We start from the raw sequence: 22,844 nt of genomic DNA on the forward strand, positions 1-22,844 counted from the left end.
TTCTCCGCAGATCACAATATAGGACTGTGTGGGTTTTAGTGAATTTATGTGAAGCCTGGCAAACTAATCTTCTATACTTTAGTAGAAAATATTATTGTTCTAGATTGTTCTAGGGAAGGCTTAAATTAAGTAGATAAGTAGAGTTTCAATGAAGTTTTCACTCTTTTTTTTTTACCCTTTTTTTTAAATCTTTTTTTTTTAAATGCTCTATGTCACACCAAGGCCCTTTCACCACATGCTGAATGAGTGTTCCTCCTAGCTACAATCCCAACAAATGTCACTTATCATTGGATTTTTTTTACAAACCTTTATAAATTAAGTTTACATAAACCATTCTTTGTATATCTTAATTAAATCAATTCCTTGTATTTATAAAAATTCATTTGCAAGAGAAACATAACTGGTTACTTTAACCACATGAACTGATTATAGACCTGCAGGCCTAGTTACCATGGGAACTTATAGATCAATGGTGCCCATAGACACTATCTTTTAACATAGTGGACTTTTGGTTTTGCAAATACAACTAGAATCCTATTGTCTGTCTAATATAATACCTACTGAATTTTAACAAGAATCCTATAACTTCCAAAATGTATCAGGCTATCTTACATATCTTAATAGCCATAAATCTTAAGATTTAGTCCAAACATAAGTTTTACCATAGTTTTATATTCTTTTATACATCATATAATACCAGTTTTTATTATGACACTAAAGCCCTACATAAATGTTAAATATTTATAGCATGTCTGATATAAACAAACAAATAAACAGCAACAACAAAAACAAAATAGTGAGCAGAGAGATAGCACTCACTCCTATCTCAGATGGCCTGGGTTTAAGGTACTCACATGACGTCTGAGAACCATCCATAACTTTGGACCCAGTGAAACTGATGCCTTCTGGAGTCTATAGAGATGCATGTTGCACACTGATAATGGGATACTAATTCATGCACTGAAGAATATAACTTCCATTATATTCTAGAACTTTCATTCTCATGTTGTTAATGAGAATTTATTAGCAAAGAAAAAACAAATATAAAATCAGGATTTGAGAGTTGCTATAAAAAGAAGGAATACATGATATTGTTTAAGACTCTGTGTGAGCCTAGCGATGTACTTCTTAAGAAAGATTGGGCTTTTTGTTTTGTTTTGTTTTGCTTTTGGTTTTTTTTTTTTAAGTTGGTTTTGTTTGACTGTTTTTTAAGGTTAGTATTCTTGTAAACATTTGAACAGCATTCTCAGTCAGAGAAGGGATTTCAGAAAACTACAGTTGAGGGTAAGTAAAAACTCAGAATATGACGCTTGAGGCCAAAAACACTAGCAAATTCAGCAATAGAAAGAAATTCATTAGCTTAACTAAGAAAGTTTTCTGAGACTGAGAGAACCTGTCATTCTGAGAAAGGATAGAAGATGAAGATTTGAAAAAGGCCAAGAAATATGTTCCAAAGTATTGGTGAGAGGATTCGGATTTAGATTTTATTTTCATTATTTCAAAAAGCTGAAGGGATGGCCTAGGAAAAGAGGAAAAAAAATGTTACACACTTGTAGTAAGTACTAGACAGTAACTGTAGTTTTGGAGGGATGTGATTAGCAAACAAGAGTCAAAGTTCACCTTTAGGTCCCATTTATTTACCTCCTGGTGGTAAAACCTTATAAAACATGAATCATATGAGAATCAGGCCAGCATCAATTAAAAGAATAATTTGTAGAATTAATATGCAGGGAGAGTTTCTACTTTGGACAGCAGCATGTTCTCACATCAATGAGCCTGTGATAGTTTCCTTGTTTGTCTTTCATTGTTTATTTTATGCATTTTAGATGCATTCCCCTTTTACTATATAGCAGTTTAAAAATAAAAAACAACTGTCTGTAAGGAGCATGAAATTGTGAAGCATATTAAGTGGAAGAACACATGTTAGTTCAACAGAGGTTGGGAAACAGACTGTTCACACTGTTTTCCCTACATTGTCCGGATTCCTGCCATCAAATTCTCCTCAATCTTTTCTTTCATTGCCACCTCTTCACTTACATGCATCTTATTCTGTCCTTCTGAATCTTTCTACCAAGTCAATATCTTATAATGTGTGGATGGATATATTGTGTTTCTCTTTTCACCTTCATATTATAAGACCTATCCTGCTGATGGTGGTGAGTTGTGCCATATATGCATACATACACATATCTGGACTCCAGTCTGTGAAAAGTATGACTTGAATGATTGTCATAGAGTCTAAGGTTAACTATTCCTTACTATTTAAATATAGCTGGACCAGCTAGTGAGTTTAGGTTCACTCTTAGTAGCAGCAAAGTTTCTTACTGAGCTTTTCATCTCTGAAACCACATCTGGAAGTATGATGTTCCCTCCTCAGAAGATCTACATATTTTTGATCCCTAATTTAATAAAATGGCAAGACACAATAAAACAGAAAATGTCTCCCAAGGGCTAAAACATGCTTTGTGGGGAATCTGTCTCTTAAAATTTAAATTTAGAAATGTAAGTCACAAAGGAGGACTTTTCAGGTATCTGTAAAGCTTCCTACTGGGAAGGGATGAATACAGTTGAGACATCTCCTTTTCAACTCCTCAAAAGGAAAGTCAGGAGGTATGTAATCTTCTGAAATGTGTTTGGTCTCCTTGAAAGACATACAGAATATGTAACTTGCTTAGCATTTCAATAGCATTCTGTGTTCTTTTGTTAGTGGACTGTTTTGAGAGTCTGAATTCTTAAATTGCTATACTTTTGTAACTCAAGCTTTCTGTAGCATACATCTCTGTTTGACATTGTTGCACTGGTACCATGCTTTGCCTTTTCTGTTATCTGCAGTTTAATTGTTATGCCATGAGAAACTAAGAAAATATCCAAGGACATGAAAATAGCTTTGCTCCTTTTATTTCTGATGTTCTCTGCCACTGCATTGGAAGTGGCTCTAAAGACTTCCTCACTAGATGCTAGGAGTGATTACCTCTTCTAGCTTCCAAAGGACCTTTATTTAAACTGTGTGTGAAATGTCGATTCCTCACAGCTCTTTTTCCTTCTTCCCTCTCGATTCAGAGCCGGATTCGGAGAATGTGGAATGACACAGTCCGGAAGCAGTCAGAGTCCTCCTTCATCACTGGAGACATAAACAGCTCAGCATCACTCAACAGAGGTAGTTAGGAACGATGTTTCATAGTCATTGCTTTCCTGAAGAACATAGGACGTTCTTAAATGCATTGCCAACTTATGTGTGTTCTGACCCTTGTCCCATATACAATGAAATCTTGTAGGCTTTGAACCCTGATGATTACAGTTTGTGTTTCATTTATCCATAGATTTTTTTTTAAATATTGAATTTTCAGGAAATTTTCTCAGAGAGAAATTATAACACAAGAAACTTCTCCCAATCATCTGCCACTGTTATAAACTGGTGGGAGGTTAGGCCTCATTGGACATATTGAAAATGGGGAATTACTTGGCTATATAGTCTGCTAAGCCTCATAGAGCTCCAATTGTCCCAGGTATAAAGCAATTTTATCATCTCTGTGGAAGTAAAAACATACTCTCTAATTCATAGTTGGGGCAAGATCAGTCAAAATTGTCTCTCACCTTAGTATCAAAGGATACAGCCAGACAGTCTTGGATATATAAAGAGCTAAGAGTGAAAATGATTGTTTATAATTTATCGTGAGTGGGGAGGATGCTTTTTGTAAAACTTGTGGATAATACGCTCCAAAATCATCACATAGACTTTGACAAGGAATTACTATAATCTGCCATTTTTGTGTGAGAGAAGTAGCGATCATGTCTCTCTGTTTCTCTGTCTCTCTCTGTCTCTCTCTCCCTCTCTCTCTCTGTCTCTCTCTCTCTCTCTCTCTCTCTCTCTCTCTCTCTCTCTCTCTCTCGTGTGTGTGTGTGTGTGTGTGTGTGTGTGTGTATGTGTGTGTGTGTGTGTGTGAGAGAGAGAGAGAGAGACAGAGACAGAGAGAGACAGACAGACAGACAGAGAGAGAGAGAGAGAGAGAGAGAGAGACACAGAGACACAGAGGCAGAGACACAGAGACAGACAAGACAGCAACAGAAAGAGATAGAGGGAAGGGATCAGAAATAACTTGGCTGCCATAAAACAAATGAAGAAAGTTTGAGTGAGTGTTAGAAAACACACTTACATTACAGTTTTATCCAGAAAGCTGTCATTTTTACCAACTAAATTATTTTTATTACTAACACAGTTGTGTATTAATGTCAAACGAATTGATCAGACTGTCTGAGGCCTGTTTTCATGAGTGTTTTATAGTGTTACTTAGAAATAGGTTATCTAGCTCTTCTGCTTTGTGATTAAGAACTCTTATATCTGAGCTCCACATAACCTCACATTAAAGGGCAGTACATCTCCACAGTTACCAACAAAATTCTGAGCCACATAGTATGCAAGCTGCATTTTGTGCAGACACCCATGGTGTAACCCTCTTGAGGTTTGTGTCTAAGTCACTGAGATAGTTACTTAACTGTAACTAGTGATGATTTTAAATTCTCTGTAGAACATTGTGACAAGTAAAAACAGTGAATGGGGATTTTCATCCAAATACAAGAAAATGCATAAAAACGAATCAGATCCAGTCTTGGTTCTTTCATCCCTAACTTTTTATTCCCTAGAAGATGCTCATTTTGAAAGTCCCCCCTCAAAGACTTTCCTTTTCATTGTAGTGCCCATGTTTTCTTCATGAAACTTAAAGAGATGTCAGCATATTTGCACTTTTCCCTCTAATTGATCACTCCTGCCTCAGTGGCCTTGAATCTTTTTTGCTTCCTGTATAACTGATGTTCTTTGCTGGTGAATACCAATGTCTGGAGAGGCTTTGCAAATACTTACAAAGGAAAGTAGCCTTCTCAGTGAGATCTTGCCAAAGTATCTTGATTCTGGAGATCTCAACAGCTACGGAGAGTTGTTGCTTAGAAAGGGAGACAATGGGACCGGCTAGTCTTTAGGCTGATAATAAGGAAGGATATACTACGTTAATTAATCTTTTTCTACTATTGTCATCAGAGTTAATGTAAAAACACCATCCTATGTAAGATTAGTAATACATGATTCGGTGAGCTATTTTTTTTGACATTAGCATAAAGAACATTACATAACACTACTTTTTACATTTTAAATTTCCCATTAATCCTCTCAAATTTCATCACTGTGGAGTATAGCGATACAAAGATGACTGGCCCAGTTTCAAATAAATTCCAAAGAGAAGAAACAATTTTGTATCGAGTGGTTTTACATGATTTCTGCTCTGTTGAAGATATTTAATGAAGCTGTGAATTGCAAGGTCTTAAAATGCTTATAGCATGTCACATTATTTTAATAAGGAGCTGGGGAAAGGGTAAAAGTGCGTGTTTGATATGAGGTGTGTTCAGGCTGTGATCTTTTTCAAGGCATATATTCTTCCTTTGAATAGGCACCCCGAGTGGTGCTGCACCTCACAGGGCTTTTTTCACTTCCTGTGTTGATTTCCCTGGGACACACTTCCCTGCCCCAAATGTCCCAACTATAAAACTCTTTATTTTATTTTTATCTTCTTTTTTCTTTGAAAATTTCATACCTGGAGATGATGTACTTCATTAGTCATTCCCCTCCAGCCCTCTGTAGGACCACCAATCACATCTTCCTTCAAGTTCACGTCTTCAGTTTGCTTATCTATTTTTAATATTTTAACTTACAGAGTCCATTAACTCTGACCGTATATTTAAGGGTCAGACACTGAGGCATGACCAAACTTTACATGGCCACATTCCCCAAAAGAGGTGGTGCTTCCTCAGCCCTGAAGCCATCAACTGTCAAATAACATCTAAACTAGGAACTGAGCCCCTGAAAAACCTCCCAAACTCATGATTTTCTTTTTAATCCCCACATGATTAGAACACTTTGAAAATTTATTTCTTCATATTATATCTTGAAAGATAGTCTTAACCTCCTTCTTTAATCTTGTCTTGTTCCCCAGGATCACATCTTCCCTGCTTTCAGGCGTGTGTAACATATTTAGGTATGTGGCATCCAAGATTCATGTTTCCAGATAAACACAGTCACCTCAGCAACATAAACAATCATATCTGTGTGCTTAAAAGATTATATCTTCTATTATTAGAATAAACATTTTAGACCTACATCTTTGCATCCTCACATATTCTAACATTTCATTCATTCTTAGGATCATCTATAAAATTTAGAAATAATGATTCCATATCTAAGTTAGATATGCACTTTTATTTTTGACTTTAAGAGTATTGGCCCTTAGGCTGGAGAGATGGCTCAGTGGTTAAGAGCACTGGCTGCTCTTTCAGAGATCCTCAGTTCCAATTTCAACAACCACATGGTGGTTCATAACCATCTGTAATGGGATCTGATGCCCTATCTAGTGTGTCTGAAGACAGCTACAGTGTACTCACATACATAACATAAATAATTTTTAAAAAGTCTTGACCCTTGGAAACTACAAGGTATGGTTTAAGAAACATTTTTAATTTACATTTAATTTACTAATTTATTTAATTTACTCATCTATTTTTCTTCTAAGTATATAGAAAATTCAAACAATCACACCATCTCAGTTCCTGTTCATGATGAAGAGTTTGTCATGCATGACAGAGATTTTTTAGTACATTTCATTATTCGGGTTTCTTTCTTTGTTTATTTTTTTTCCATCTCAGATATTGTTTTTGTAATCAACCTGTTGTATCATACATGTTGATAATATCAGATTATCTTTCTAGATTTCCCAGTATAACAAATTCGATTTTTATCTGGACTTTATTCTTTGGTGTTATATAAGACTCTGGAAGTACTATTGATGATTTTCAATGTAAAGTCTTACATATTATTGGCACAGTATTGCACATCTTGGCAAATATTCAGTTTTTAGCCACCAGAGCCACTACCAAAGCAACATTTTTGATGGCACTGTACAAGCTGGAAAAAGAAACATTAGGAGCAGTTGTATGGTGAATGTAGAGTTTCAGCAAAGTGTGACTTCCAATAGAACCCACCATTTCCCCAAGTTTGATTGTCAGCAAGATGATTTATTGACTGGTTTACTTAAATATTTACTGTATTGTTGGAAGGCTGTGGCTATGCTCAGCTTCAGCTCCTCCCAAGACTGCCTATAAATAAATCAAAATTTCTCCTCACTCCTGTATGCTGGCACAGGAAGAAAGGATAGGAGTGTAGTCATCTTTCTGCTTCTAACTCCTGCTCATCACTTTTTCTTAGGAAACCTCATCTCCAACAATCAAAAGATAATGCAAATACAAGATAATAGCAGTAACTGAAAATTTAACTTAATCCAATTTTCTTATATATCTAAACAGATATCTTCATCCTGACATAAGATTTCATGACATCTTTGTGATCACAAGTACTATGGTTACATTTAATTTTCCTTTCATTTTAATAATGAAATTGAGTTCAGACATTTTTGTTTACAATCAAGGTTTGCAAGCTAGCTCCTCCAACATGCTGGGATGCCACAATCCTAGCCCTAGGCTGCAATAATTTCAAAGCTATGCTTCTTCTGAATTAGAAAAAAATGTATTTTCCCCTTTTGGTGAGATGGCTTGGCTAGTGGCATAGACTTTCCTTTCTCCCTCACTTCCCTACCTATCTCTGTTTTGTCACACAAGTGAATATGATCAAAATATGATACATGGACATTTGCCAAGAAAGGCTTTAGGTATTTCGGCCATACTGATTAGCTTCATGTTGGAATAATGGCTTTTACATGTATAGCACTTATTTGTCAATGGTTACAAGTTACATCGATCTGCATAAACATTCCTAATCCATGTATGTAGTCAGTAAAAGCATGGTGACTTGTAATTATTTATTTTCACAGACTTGTAAGAACATAGCTACCTCCCTTTTCAAAGCTGGCCTGATCTGCTAGTAACATGTCTAGAGAAATGAGCAGAGGTTACCACCAGGGTGACATTTGCAAGTTCTGACTTGATTCAGTTGGCTCCCACTGTAGTTCTCAGATTTCTATACTCTAATTCAGTGACTTGTCAAAGGCCTTTATCTCTAAGTCTTTGGAATAAGGATCTAAATGAAATGAAACCTGAGTCTTGCCAGTGTCTCAAGGAACCCAGCATTAAAATTCACCGTTCACTGCTTAGCATTTCCTTTTCTTTTTACTATCCAGAAAATGGTGGAATGAATGAATTGGTTTCCTAAATGCCAAGTAGAGCAGGTCGTGATAATTTACCTAGGATGATGCTGGCTTCAGGAGAGCCAACAAAGAAGAAAAAGATAGTAAAGCTGATTAGTCCCTTCTAAAGTACAAAGAAATGTAAATTATACCTATTATTATTTTTCATTTTGATTTGAATCTATATTTTAATAGCAACCAAATAAAGATAAGGCTTTTCCTTTCCTTACATCCTGATATAAGCAAACACTGTCTTCTGTTTACTTCCAAACCCTATCCTACCCTCCAGAAGCATAGAGAACAGTAGTTCAATTCAGACAGCCTTGCTAAATAACCATTGTGTGGTGAGCAAGAGATGTGAGTAGACCTGTTTTTAGGCATATCTTCTCAGAGCCCCTATTGTCTTTCTCAGTAGGCTGGCCGCTGGGGCAGAGACAGCTTCACAATAAATCACCTGCTCCCTCATTAATATTCAGGCTTCCAAATGTATTTTGTTTTTATGCTTTTAAAGCAAATGCAAATGCACAAATATAAGGGGCGTTTGACTGTGATTAACGATTTATATGAATTAAAATTACTAGGGTGAAACAGCACACTACTCAGTACACTTTATTAATATCAGTAAATACGATTAGATTTATGTGCATAAAATAAGTGATATTGCCCCAAAGCCTCCCTGTTCTGAAGGATTATAAAATCACTCACTGTAAATATTAACCAGCTCCTAATATAATCTGACATCTACTTCTTAAGTTTGCAAAACGATTTAATAATCTGCTTATAGTAGTAGAATAGCTTCATAAATCAGAATCACATGCTCAACATCCGTTTTTGTTGTGAGCAAGCATTATGAGGCACAAATGAATATTCCGGGGCATAACTCATCCCTTCTACTATTGTTATTTATTCTAGTGTTTTCATTGCCTCCACAGGAGTGGGGCGGGGTGAAGACTTTCTATATCAACTTCTATACCAATTTATGGCATCAATAAAGACTCAACTCTTAAACTAAACCTAAGGAAGTACCATAAGATAAAGGAACTTCTTTTAGAAATTGAATTTAATAGCTAAGTGCAGCCTAAATAATGATCTTAAAGGTGAGAAACTGACTCAATCAGAGGAGTCATGGTCTTAATGTGATTCCTAGGTCAACAAGGCCAAATGTGTTCATAAGGAATGTTCCATCGACCAGCAAAAGGAGATACATTACAGGTCAACTTCAGTCAGTTGGGACAAAGCTGTTTGTTTTAATGTCTTGGCAAAAGGAAGGAAGAAAGTGCTTCTGAAGAGTTACTCACCAGCCTCCCCATCCTCCTCTCTGCTCCACCCCTGCCCTGTGCTATAGCTCCATCATATAGTCTAATCTCATAGGAAGTTGTACAGTGGTGAGCATTGTTGGCATTTGTTATTACTGTTATCTATAAAGTTTTCATAGCTCCCCTTACAAAAAGAGTTCTCAATCAATCCCTGTAGTGTCTCTGTCTTCCCTGTATAAAAATCAGGCTCCAGAGAATCCTTGGTAAGTTGTTTATATGAATGCTGCAGAGCCTTTTTACTTCCCTTTGAAATGCTACAACATTTAATATTTTTTTTCTAAAGGTAGAAAATAATTTTAATTTAGGCATTGCCTGTTTTAGAGCCATGAGGGGATGAGACAGAAGATATGGTGGCACTCTTCTCTGTAAACAATCTGGACATTTGAAGTTCTGTGTTGACATCTCACGGTGGTGGACATCACCACCCAAGAACAATCAAGATGTTTTTAATTCATCCTTTCAGCAGTTGCTATCTAGAGGAAGCTGTCTTTATGGTTTTCAACCAGTGACACGAAGGAGATGGAAGAGGGGAAACTACTCATCTTCTGGCATGTGGAAACAAAAGAAAACAGGCAAAAGCCAGGGCAGAGGATGACCTTAGTCACCTACTTCCTTCCAGCAGTCTCTACCTAACAACATCACAAAAATATGCGCTTTTTTGAGAATATATTTTTAAGTGACCTTTAGTTACCTAATATGACAATTGATATAAATTTGAAGTAAATAGGAATTAGTTCTATTACAGTACAAATTATATGTGAAAGGTGACATATGATTATCAAAATAATTGTTAGAAAACGTGTAAATTGCAGTACATATAATAATGCATATCCAATTCAAATAACATTTATTAAATTGTAAACAAAGGCGTCCACTTCATTAGCTTAGTCTAACTTTCAGTATACCAAAGATATGCTTGATAGATTCTCTGGTTATTTTCATTATGTTTTCTTTATAATTCATTATCTAATAATGTGGCTACTTTATTACACTAGTTGCCAGTATTATAGAAGGGACTATACAACCCCAGGAAGGCATTAGTAGATTAGGAAATTTTAGAGAAGATATGAAGGCTGAAGAAAGAGAGTCAGACTCATTGTAACTAGTAAGATTTCAATGCATACTATCAAACCTTTAAAAAATCAAGGACTGACAAAGCATATTTATATAGTTTTATGCAAAAAAAAGAAATAGAAATAATGTTACTTGCAAGATTCTCAGTTTAAAGAGAACATAGTGGGTTATAGCAATATGTAAAACAAACCTCCTGAATAGAATTGTCATAATTCTCCTTGTTCTTGAATAATTTCTTCAATCCATACTTCAGGAATACGTTTAAAAAATATCATGCACAATTTCTTATTTCATTACAGCATTTTCAAAGAGAATTGGTTTGTTAGTTTGCCTCTGCCTCAGTGACATGCATCCTGTGTCTTCCCTATATCATCCTTGCCCCCACCCCTGATTCATGTCACACATGTCTCTGATGCTCACACATGTCTCTTTGATGCTCACCTTCAATACCTCTTTCCCTCCCTCATGGTGTCTTCTTCAGTTTGATAGCCTATCTCTACACTGACACATCAACATACCTTCATTAAAAATCAGAATCCATATACAAGAGAGAACATTCAGTTTTTCAGACATATGTTTCATGCATTGCTTTAAGTTTTATACTTCAAGACTTTTTCAGAGTGGGCTATTTGAAAGCAATTTTATATAAGTAGCATAATTCAAAAAATACCAAGTGTAGACAGGAAATTATCCTAAAAGCTTTATGTTCTTTGCTTGGGTAACTATTTTATATTTCTTTATTTTTATTTTTTTATTTTTAACAACTTTATTTTAAAATATAGAGATAAATATACAGATTTTAAAAACATTTTTGCATAAAACTATAAATATATTTTTGTCAATATTTGATTTTTTAACGGTTTGATAGAATTAACTGAAAACTTTCTAGTTTCAATGAACATAAAGTACATATAAAACAAATATAACATGGAAGTAGTAAAAGTTCTGTTGGTGTGTAAAGATTAAATATAATGATTTTTAAATACCAAGGATTGCCACAAGGCTGCATTCTTAGCTCTTGAATTATTAATGATTTAAGGTCTAATTGTACCACACTCTGAGAAGTTTACCACATTCATTTTTTTCTACAAAGGACCGAGGCTTCCACATTTTGCCGTTCTTTCTTCTGAGCTTCATATTTATAAGCAGCCTAATTATTAAGTTTTATTGGCAAAAATGACCAAACCTGTGAAATCTAATCTTTGAGATTAACTTCGTACCAATTGGAGTTTATCAAGACTTTGATGATTGGGAAATGAATGATTGAGTTATGTACAAATTCTAGAAACAAAAAGATTTTTCTTACTAAGTTATTTTTATTAAGAAAGAACTCTAGCTTGTTGCTATTTTCTGTAGTTAAGAAAAGTCAGCCAGTTATCATCAGCCTCAGTGTGATCTTTTGTAAGCACTTAGTCCTAGTCCACCAGTAGATAGAACACATAAATACATGTTTTGACCATGAAGCACAAGGTTTAGAAGTGAGCTACCTGGGAATGGTAGGATGCACCTTTTATCTCATCAATGAGGTGTCCAAGACCAGGAAATGTGGAGTGGCCATCTCAACTAAGCAGTGACACATCATTTCAGTAGAAACTAAATTAATTGAGATAAAGCAAAAGGAAAGGAAAAAATAAAAAAGAAGGAGCATAGGCTCATCACACTCAACAGCAGCTGCTTCATCTGTTGTGAGCAAGTTTCATTGAGAATCCCACCCCTACTGGTTAAATACCAGATTGTGTGTGGCATTTCTTCCCAATTAATTTTGGAAACAATCACTAAATACACAACATGCTAATTCCTTTACCAGCAGCAGATTCCCTTCACTGTGTTGGATCTCATACCACAAAGGAAATAGCAAAAAAAAAAAAAAAAAAAAAAAATCTTTAGAAGAATACATAGGTTAGAGTTAAAACCAAAACCGAACAAAATATCTAAGACAATAAAAACCAGAGACATAAGTAATGTATGTAAAAGAGGTTAGTGCTCAGAATATATAAGGATTATCCACACATAAACTAAAGAAAATTCTGTGGTTAAGAAGCAAAAGCAAAAGAACCAAAGCAGACAAACAAACAACAGCAACAACAAAAAAGCAATTTTGGAAAACAGGTTCTCTGGTCAGAAACATGTTTCCCTGTGTGAAAGAAGGTAGCAGGATGCATGTCTTATACTGATGGGTCTCTGCAATAATTTGACAATCTCTTCTGCTCCAGGGGATGCTCAGCACAACAGTCTAGAGATGTAGTGTAATGTAGAAATAATGCGCACATTGACCCACGACCTTGACTTTTAAATATCAGGTACAGACAACCTCACCGTTCTGGACACATGTCAATTAAAAGAAAATAGAAGGGCTGAGACAGGTAATTCCTCGTGTTCCAAAAGCTATGAATTGCAATGCTGAAGAAGAGGCTACAACTCAGCATTCAGCATCCTTCGTTTTATATTGAACTAACAATAAGCCATTCTGTACTTTGGAGAAAATGTGTCATTGAAATCCATCTTAATAGATTCCCAGCGAATGAATTAGCTATTAAAAGAAGCTGAAATATCTCCAAACCATTTGAATGAAATTTAATAGGCAGGTTGATTAAAATTTAATAGCAAACTTGTTGGCTATTAAAAGTGCACGGTGTGATAAATCAAGGTGTCAGGTCTTCAATTTATGACCAAAGAAAAAAATGACAAATGAGCTCTTGACTTTCAACAAAATATTGCTTCTTTGACACTTTGTAACTTCATTCATTGTTTGAGATGAAATATTAAAATAGGAACTTTTGTTGCAAGTTATTTTACATAATTGTAAGAAAACCAGACAGTAGCATTAGTTGTTTTCTTAATAAATGACTTTATGTTGAATATATAAGACTATCTATTCCATAGTGTAACCCTATAAAATCAAAATGAGTATTGATCACATTGTCTTCTGATAGACGAGAGTGAAAGTAGTTATTACTTCATTATAATAAATGGGGGAAGAACAAATATTTAAAATAAATAATATCTTTGAATTGTTTCTCTGAAATTTTAAAAGGCTTCTTGTAAAAAAATCAACCTGTTTTCATTTTACTAGGCTATTTTGCTTAGCTTAATATAAAATAATCAAATATTATTGTAAATTACATGAGAGAACGTGACTGAACTCCTAGCTAGAAAATTCAGAATAAAATTCTGGTGAAACCTTTTGTGGTTGAAGGGGAATGTAAAAATGCTTGAAAAACACTATTAAATATATTTGCGTGTGAGTCTACCAATGTCTTGGATGACCTTGAATCAAAATGTCTATGTTCAAACAAGATGGAATTACAAAGAACAAAATGGATGATGAGTTAAAGAAAGGGATTCTCATGGTAAATCTGATCAGGATAAACAGATATTCATCATCTTCTCTTTATATACTAAGACATTGAACACTGAGGCTTATTGTCCTGTAGTTCCTAAGGAACAGTTGTTGTCCCTTATTTTATTGAATCATTAAAACTTCAAATGACAAGTTTTTTTTTTTAGCTGTCTAAATCTGGTGTTCGAATGAGAAATACAAGCACATTAAAATGCAGTATGAGGCATGGTACAGAGTACCAATCAAGTTATTTTTAGAGCTTATCGGTATACTTTTGTTAGCTTGCTGTCAAGAGGAAATGCTGTTTGAAATGCTTTTCCAGATGATTAAATAGACATTCGAGTGCGATCTAGACTTTCATCCCATCTCAGATCTGTATTCTGTTTCACAATTCGAAAGCATACTTCTTCAAACTAACCCAGGTTACACTGCCATCCTTTTGTCCTGAGATCAGAACATACACTCCATTTCCAGAAAAAAAAGGTAGTATGTTCTGTGGTGAAGCTCCTAGCTGAAACAACAGGGTTTGCTGCTTTACTGTTTGCAGTTCACTCGTGCAAAAGCCTTTATTACGAGTCTTAAGCTTCAGGTATTCATAAAGGGAAAAAAAAATGGAATGCCCTTTCAAATGACTGTCTTTTTCAGGCTTTGAATCCTGGTCAGCCTAAAAACCATAAGAGCAGCTTCTCTAGGTCGTTCAACACAGAACATGGATATCCTATTGGATGTGCATTTTTTTTTCTTTCGTCAGAAATAAAAGGCCAAGAGATTAGCTCTTTCTGAATAACTATGCATATGTTGAAACTCAGTCTTAAAACTTTTTTGTAGTTTACTAGACATCTAAATCTCATTTCTCTAGCAAGTATATGGGTATGAGAAGGTAATAACCATATTCAGACTAGGAAATAGACATTTTTACATAGCAACTTCATTTTTAGCCTAATTTAGCTTCTCCCCACCCCTTTGAATTCTGGCAGATACTTTGGTTTGTTTGTTTGAGGACATTGCTGTTACTACCAATCATTAGCTCTTGAGGAACATCTTTTCACTACAAATATTTATATAATTGTTTATTTCTGCCTGAATAATTTCAGTAGTAAATGTAGCCAGTATTGTCTTCAAAGCAAACAGGAAAATGCCTTCAGCATTTGGCCAATGAGTACATTTTAAAAACTATTCCAAATTGGTACTGGAGAGAAGAGTAGGAGATTAAGGTTTCTTGCTGACCTTGCAGAGGATCTGGGTTTGGTTTCTGGCACTCACAGGGTTACTCCCAACTATCCAGAGAATAAGATAGCCTCTTCTGACTTCTGCAGAAACCAAGTATGTATGCACTGCAATATGCACATTTATGTGCAGACAAACACCTTTACCTATATAATAAAAAATGAGCCATTCCTTAAAAACTATTCAGGTTTGACTTTTTGACTTGTAGACTGCACCAAGGCACCAATCTCAGACACATTACTCATTAACGAAGCAGAGGGTAGTTTTGTTTCTTTTAATGGGCTCTGCATACATTTAAGACAACCTGTGCATTAAGTATCCCTCGAGTTGACATTCCAGAGTTAAAAGGGCACAACATAAACCCTTTCCCATATAGTTAGCTATCTCTGGTCCCTACAAACTTATTTGTGTCTCAAAGTAACTAACCAGTGAGCTTAACTTTTCAGCTAAAAAACAGTGACAGATGGTCTGTAAACACTAAACTTCTTGGCTGTCTTCAGCGCTTTTCACAGCTGCTAGAAGGGAAGTTTACAAATCAGAAGTCAGTTCCAGGAAAGAGGAAGAGACAAGGTAGACAGATTCCTGGAGAATAGTTTCAGAATTCAAAGTGACCTCCATCAATTGGGGAAACAGCCAGAAGCAAACAGAACAGACTGTCAGACTAGTGCAGAGCAGGACAGCCTCGGAAAAGAAGTACCTTTGAACACAAAAGATGGGAGATGACAGGTTCTGTTCAGCTTTTCAGCTAGAAGAGTCAAGCACTGGTAACAAGCTGAATTTAATTTTCATGTTTGTTTCTCTCTGCGTAGTCGATGCCACCATTCAAAATATAATTGCCTACCCCCATGTGAGTGCAAGCTGTAGAGATGAGAAACTCGTACTTCCTGAGGCTTGTTCCCTCTAAGGGATGCAGACAGAGAGCTAGAACTTGGTAGCTGTGCGGTGTAAACACAGCTTCGCAAAGGTGGTTTCTAACGTCAGATGAATCCTGAAAAGAGCAATGATTTGATTACGAACCTATTTTCTTGTCTCTTCTGTAGCAACACATTCCGGGGCTAATCTCTGTCTTTTAAGCTGTTTGTGAAATAACAGGTCACCGTCTATTACTCTTGTTCTTAAGGCCAAAGCCCTCACTTGAAGTAATACTCAACATGTACTCCACATGTGTACAACTAGTGTTTGTCTCACATGGTACATGAGCTACATAAAAGGTTGAGAACAGTAACAAAGAAAACTGAATTTTACGTAGTCATTCTTTTCATTTTTATCAGAAAAAAAAAAAAGTCTTCTCCTTTCCAAAATAAAGACAAATATACATTTCTATTCCAGAGTACCAAATTATTTTCAAATGTCTTTATGATTTTAGCAAAAATAATAGATGAATCTCCTATGATGGCTGTGGGTCATTCCTTGTAACTTAGGCTCAGTAACAAACTGGATCTTGCATGCTTCAAGTCCGGGGAAGTGCTAGTCTAAAGTGAGGTGTCTGAAACTGCTTTTTGTTTTATGTGGTTAATACTTTCCTTAATGCCTACAAGCATTTCAACTAATGTTGTTCAGCCTTTGTCAGTAGATGGAAATCAACTTTAGGACTCAGTGTGCTTTCCTACATTCACTGGTGCACTGTCTAAAGTGCTTTGGAAGTTTACCACAGAATTCTGACACATAACATCAAATAAAACGCATGGAGTACTGAACTGGAATACTATCCTTGAAAAGACACAACCAGATGGATTATCTGTGAACACTTCAATAGCATCAGTAGAATTCATTCTGAAGTTCTTTTATTTTCAATACTTTTATTTCTAATTTTCCCTTTGTATTCTGAGATTTTTTATAAGATAACCAATAATAAAAAATCTAAAATATTGAGCCATCACATTCTTGTTTATACAAAATTCTCTCAAGCCTGTTTGTTATTTGTTGCATACCTTCTTTTATATTAATATAGAAAATATTTTTATGTGATAGGGCAAGGAAATATTTGGTGTTTTATGTTCACTTGTGCTGTGTGTGCAGTATGTGTATGTGTGTGAGTATTTGCATGCATTTGTGTGTGTGTGTGTGTGTGTGTGTGTGTGTGTGTGTGTGTGTGTAGGTGAAGGCAAGCTAGAGCCTTCAGTGATAATCACTTCTCTACCTCTGTTATTTCTGATCTTTAGGGAGGAGGGGTGGGTGTGTACAGAAAAATCTGTTATTACTTTACAACATCTTTTGGAAGCTTTGCTATTAAAATATAATTCCATCAATTTCTCCATTTTCTCTATCATCCTCTCCTCTTTTTTACACCCAATTTGCTAGCTCTTAAATTCTTGACTTCTATTTTTTAATGGTTATTACACATATATGTGTATAATATAATATATTATGAAATGTATTGTGAAGCTACAACCTACTGCGTCTATTTGTATCCATAAGATTTCAGGGCTGGTTGTGAGAGTGTGTTTTGCAATGATCCAAGAGGTTACAGACTTAACAAGGAAAAGCAGTAAGCTCCAGAGAAAGTTCCTATTCTATTTGCTCGCACTGACATGGTGTGTGCTCAACCGCCTTACTTGGCTTCTCATCTGGGTAGCTGAGGGTCAATGCTTTCATGGTTAGCATTTTATCAACTGTACCATCTCTTGTTTACAGTTTACATCTTACCTTATACAAAGCAAATAAATGAAACATGCGAAAACTTTGCCCCCCAGTTTGTTTTCCAATTAACTCCTATTAGATAGCATGTGGTAATTAAGGGACATATATGGAGAGATTCAGAAATAAAACCTTTTTTTGTATTTGAAGGAATGTAAATATTTTTGAATGTTTTCTATTTTTAAGCTTTGGACATTAGTTCACTTTAAGTTATGTTTTTCATTTTCTATTTACATAGAGTAATCACAAAGGGAAATTAATTGGTTCAAGATACCAACTTTCTGTAGTAGACATAATTTACATTTAACTTGTTTTATATATTTTTGTAGAGTAAATCCTGGGTCATACAATTATAAATATAAAAAAACCAAAATCATAAATATTTAAGGTTTAGAATCTTCTCTTTTTGTCACAAAGGCACTGAAATGAATTGTTTTTAACTTTAAAGAATTTATGTCTCATATATATAATTCTTCCTTGACAAGTAATGTCCTCACATATTTTATTTTTTATTAGATACTCTCTGCATTTACATTTGAAATGTCCCCTTCCCCACTCCCATGCCCTCTCCCTGTCCACTTGTCTTTAGGATGGTGCACTCCCTCCTGATCACTCTCTCCACCTCACAGCTTTGTCATTCCCCTACATTGGGAAAGGTGCCTTCCCTGGACCAAAGGCCTCTTCTCACATTGATGCCAGACACTGCTATCTTCTGCTACATATATAACTGGAGCCATGGGTCTTTCCATGTGTGCTCAATGGTTGGTGCTTTAGTCCATGTGAGTTGTGGAGGGTTTGGGTGGTTGATAATGTTGAGGAAAAGGAGGCCTCACGCTGCAGTGAGAGAGTATTTATATGATATACAGTGTAACTTCAGGCAGCAAATGTTGAAGACTTAGTACTGAAGCCCTTGTTGACTTCTTTGCCAGTTCCACACAGGATCTACAGAAGGCAAACAATGACGTATTGACTGAAATATCTGAGATTTTCATCTTTACTGTGCTGACAAGTGACATGCTGCTTTAAGTTAATTCTTTGGTCTCTATTTTGTGGTTAAAATAGTGTTCAGTTGACTAGCCTCTTACCAGATAAAGGTTTATTACTTTTAAAAACATTAACACTGCTGTCACCTAATTTCCCCTGATTAATATATTAATATATTTCTAAGAGTGGAAAAGAGTCTTGCGTTGATAACCAAATCTAGCTATTTTTATTATGAAGTAACTATAGATCTGTGTGTAATTTTGTAAAACAATGTGGAGTTATCATGTCTGCTGGTATCTTCTGAAACTGAAAAGGGAAACCAGGATATTGATCTGTAAAACCCCATCCATCAACTTTATTTCATCTCCATTATCGGAGCTGTGTTTGTATGTTTATTTGACGAGTGCAGTTTCATACTGATGAAAGTTATGCCTCCACTATCACAGTTAATATGTGGAATAGTTTCCTAGTTCTGAAGACAAGCTCTTGTGACCATGCCCACTTAGCCATTTTGATCATCAGGAACCACTCATAGGTTTTCCTTCCACATGATTTCCCAATATATAATAAATAACAGGTGGAATGACACAGTATATAAATTTGGGATTTGACTTTTTTCTCCTGCTATAATCCATAAAGATTTGGCGAGTATATTAAAGTGAATGCTGGTTTTTCTTTTATTGCTTATTCATGTTCCATAGTCAGGCATATCACAGACTGTCTATCCTGTCCACCAGTTGAAAGAAATTCAGGATCTTTCCTGTTTGGGGATGTTAAGAACAATGGCTGCTATGAATTTTCTTTTACAAATTGTAGAATGAGCATGGGTTTCAGTTACTCTGGAATCAGTGTACAAGAATTCCGTTGCTGGAGGACATAGAGATGCCTAACACTTGGGCATCTTTACTCTGCAAACTCTGTTTATAATTGTCTACCTGTTTCCAACCAGATTTTGTTTTGTTTTAATACTGATGCTGTAACGTTGTCCTCTGAAAGTCTTTTCTATGGTTTAGATCAATAGATCAGTACTGGATGACACATTCTCATAAACTCTGCACAAATTCATTCTTCTAGTCCATAGCTTCTATGTTTTCTCGCCTATCTCAATTCCATAAACCTGTGCACACAATCTGCCTCCTGGTATTATGTATGCTTCTGTTTCCTCTCACATCACCCCTTTACCTGACATAAATCATAATCTAACATCATTTTCATAAATGGCCTAAGTGTTTTAAATATAATTAAACCTGTTCTCTTTTCCAAATGGCTCACTCTTTTTGTAAGCAGTGGGTGTTCATAGTTGTGCTAATAGACTAGAAACTAAGACTATCTGCTTGCTAACATATACTATCTGTTACTTGAGTAAGCCAAAGTTTGAACAACTCATTGGAAAATGGAAAATATATGTATGTATATATGTATTGATTGATACCATAAAGCGAATACTCTGTTTAAAATGAACAAAGCCATAAACTGTGCACCAGATTTGTCAGGTCACCAAATTAGTATGCTAAGTGTGGTGTGCTAGTGAGTGATTGCATTTTATTTTATTTATTTCAATTAAATACTTTTGAAAGACTTTTTCAGAAATATCAAATTCTTCTGTTGTGCCAACAGCTGCTCTCCAAATGAATGTTCAACAATACTTGTAGCATTTTATTCTTTTTTTTTTTTTAACTTTCATGGAAAAAAGAAAGTTATTCAATGGTTTCTGTGAATGATGGAATGTCTTTGTTTTGTTTAAGTTTTCTTCCTGCATCTTAACATTTTCTTTTTCTGGCTTTAGCTTTGTGTTTTGTTTGTATGGATGGCAAGATTTAATTTATTTTCTTTAATTTTGGTTTTAGTTCTTAGCAAGCATGGGACTACATTCTTGCATACCCCTTGGAAAAGAGAGCACCCTAAATGTGACTTAATCAATACTGTAAATTATTTCTTTCCCATTTACTCAAAGACGTGCATCATTGAAATGTGTGTGCTGATGGCATCATTGTTTAGTCTCCTTAGCTGCTGCCTGTAATCAGGACAATGTCAACTGTTGTCATTCTAAATGTTTCCTTTCTTTTTCTCAAACGCATTTGCCTGATTGACCTTTTTTTTTTCTCTGTTTTTCTCTGGGGCTGCTCCAGGAGTCATGGCTAATCATCTTATAAGCAATGCTCTGCTTCGTCCGCATGGTACTAACAATCCCTATAATACATTGCTTGGGGAACCGGCGGTCTGTAACAACCCTTCTATCAGCATGTACAACGCACAAGGTGTGCTGGAGTTTATCTTAAATTTTTTCAAGTGAGAGTCCCACATTATGTAGCTTTTATGGGCACAATCGATTTGCTTTCCTCCTGCCTTTCTTTGTTTTGGAAGCAGACACGCACAGTCGTTTTACGTTATGCTCCACCTGTTGCTTTTATTTTCCACTTAGGCTTCCTTAGTGAGTAGAGCCCTTTTGATGAGCAAATGCCTGATCTGTCAGTCTGTGTTTGTGTTCCTGTGCTGTTATGAAATGTATTGTGGTGTGTCAGTACCTCCCCGTTACTCATTTATTTCTATAGTAATACCTGCTCACTTACTGTGAGGCATAAGAATATTTGTCCAAGGTAAGTAAGATAAAGGAAGACTTGATTCAGTAGTCTGAATGCTATAAGATTGAGAAAATAAATCTTCCTTTGCTGTATCATGAAGTTCACTCTGGGCACCAGGCATTAGTATTGACGAAAGCATTAGATTAACTCCAGGGGAAAGTACACTGACCTAAGGCATGGAAGAGAGCAGACTGGAAGGCAGCAGACACCCACTTCTCTCTCAGATCCCACAAGGCCCCTCGGAGTTGGTCCAGGCAAGCCACAAAACTTCAGTTTATACTGTGGCTTCCTATCAAGATGGTCTCTTTCTGAATTGTCTTGCTTGAAACTATGTAAATTTTTTTCTCAAAAAGCAATAAGCATGTGTCCTTTAAAAATCTTATAGTGTAAACTTGGTTTTTACCTTTTATGAGCACAGATATTTGATATAGGCACATAAGTATCTTTAAGCATTCAATTTTTGTGCACATAAAAAAACACAAAAATAATTCAGGTATTAGTTGCACAAAATAAAATTCCTACCTAGTGAGCCACTTATTGAAAATGATGATTCTTTGGTTTCTTTAACTGAATGTGATAGATTAGCAGCCGCTTTATGTTATATTCAGAATATTGAGTAGTTTCTGTTTAATTGGAGGTGACTGAGGTGTGTTTGTGTAAACTTATGCCCCACTATTACAGGGGGCTGCTCACTGCTGTGTGCCAATAGCATCTCAGGTGGCTCTTCCCCTGATGTAAATAATTATCTGGAAGTTATTTTTAAAGCACCAAAGTTAGCCATTAAATGATAGCTGTAAGATATGTGCAAATAAATAATTGGGACTTTCAGTTTCATCAAGTCCCTTAACAATGGCATGCCTAAAGATCACATACTTTGAGCATCCTTGCTCAAATACATTGAGAGGATGGTCAGAGATCAGAAAGTCCTCATTTGCCCATGTCTGTAAGAATCAATTATTCCTCAGCCAGTGGCCTCCGTACCTCAGAATCCTATATATTTGTGGCTGAACTGCTCAGCTGATTTTCATATATGTGTAGATCACCTTGAGGATGCTGCTTACATTAGGCTCTGGAGCAGAGGCCTGTGCTGTTTTCCTTTGGTGATCTTTTTAATATTAAAGGCAGCCAATGCGTTTGTCCCTTCTCTTCTCTTTCCCTAATCAAACAGAACTATCAAGTTGAGACTGTTTCCTAGTCGTTTTCATCTACTCCTTCTCTATACAGTCTCTTGTTTGTCAGGGTTGCTATTGTGTTTTGGTGCCTATGAACTGTTCCCTGCAGAGTATGCAAGATGCGGATTGGTAGAACAGTCTGGTAAAAACAATTTTTTTTTACTATGTTTTTCATTATGTTTCACGGGACAACTAACAACTTAATATGTCATTATAAACAATTTTAAACATGCTGAGATATTAGCACATTTTAAATGATGTTAAGTGACTATTTGTACCATATATGCTAATTAAGTATATTCAATATTATTACGTTTATAAAAGATGATAGC

At 35.6% G+C, this 22,844-nt stretch overlaps 1 protein-coding gene across 24 annotated transcripts in view; it reads left to right on the forward strand.

The window, feature by feature from the left end:
- ADGRL3 (adhesion G protein-coupled receptor L3) overlaps positions 1 to 22,844 on the forward strand; it is a gene marked incomplete at both ends in the record, with an annotated part of 454,743 nt that overhangs the window by 396,775 nt on the left and 35,124 nt on the right. For 21 of the 24 annotated variants that reach the window (XM_080935836.1, XM_080935841.1, XM_080935830.1 and 18 more), the window contains one exon: positions 3,061 to 3,157. In XM_080935836.1, the coding sequence (XP_080791962.1) occupies positions 3,061 to 3,157 (97 nt within the window). Of the gene's footprint in view, positions 1 to 3,060; positions 3,158 to 20,887; positions 21,017 to 22,844 lie in introns of all 24 variants that reach the window. The other 3 variants (XM_080935837.1, XM_080935838.1, XM_080935844.1) reach the window with 1 other exon arrangement.

The sequence above is a fragment of the Micromys minutus genome, assembly GCF_963924665.1.
Source record: "Micromys minutus genome assembly, chromosome: 1".
Taxonomy (NCBI): Eukaryota; Metazoa; Chordata; class Mammalia; order Rodentia; family Muridae; genus Micromys; species Micromys minutus.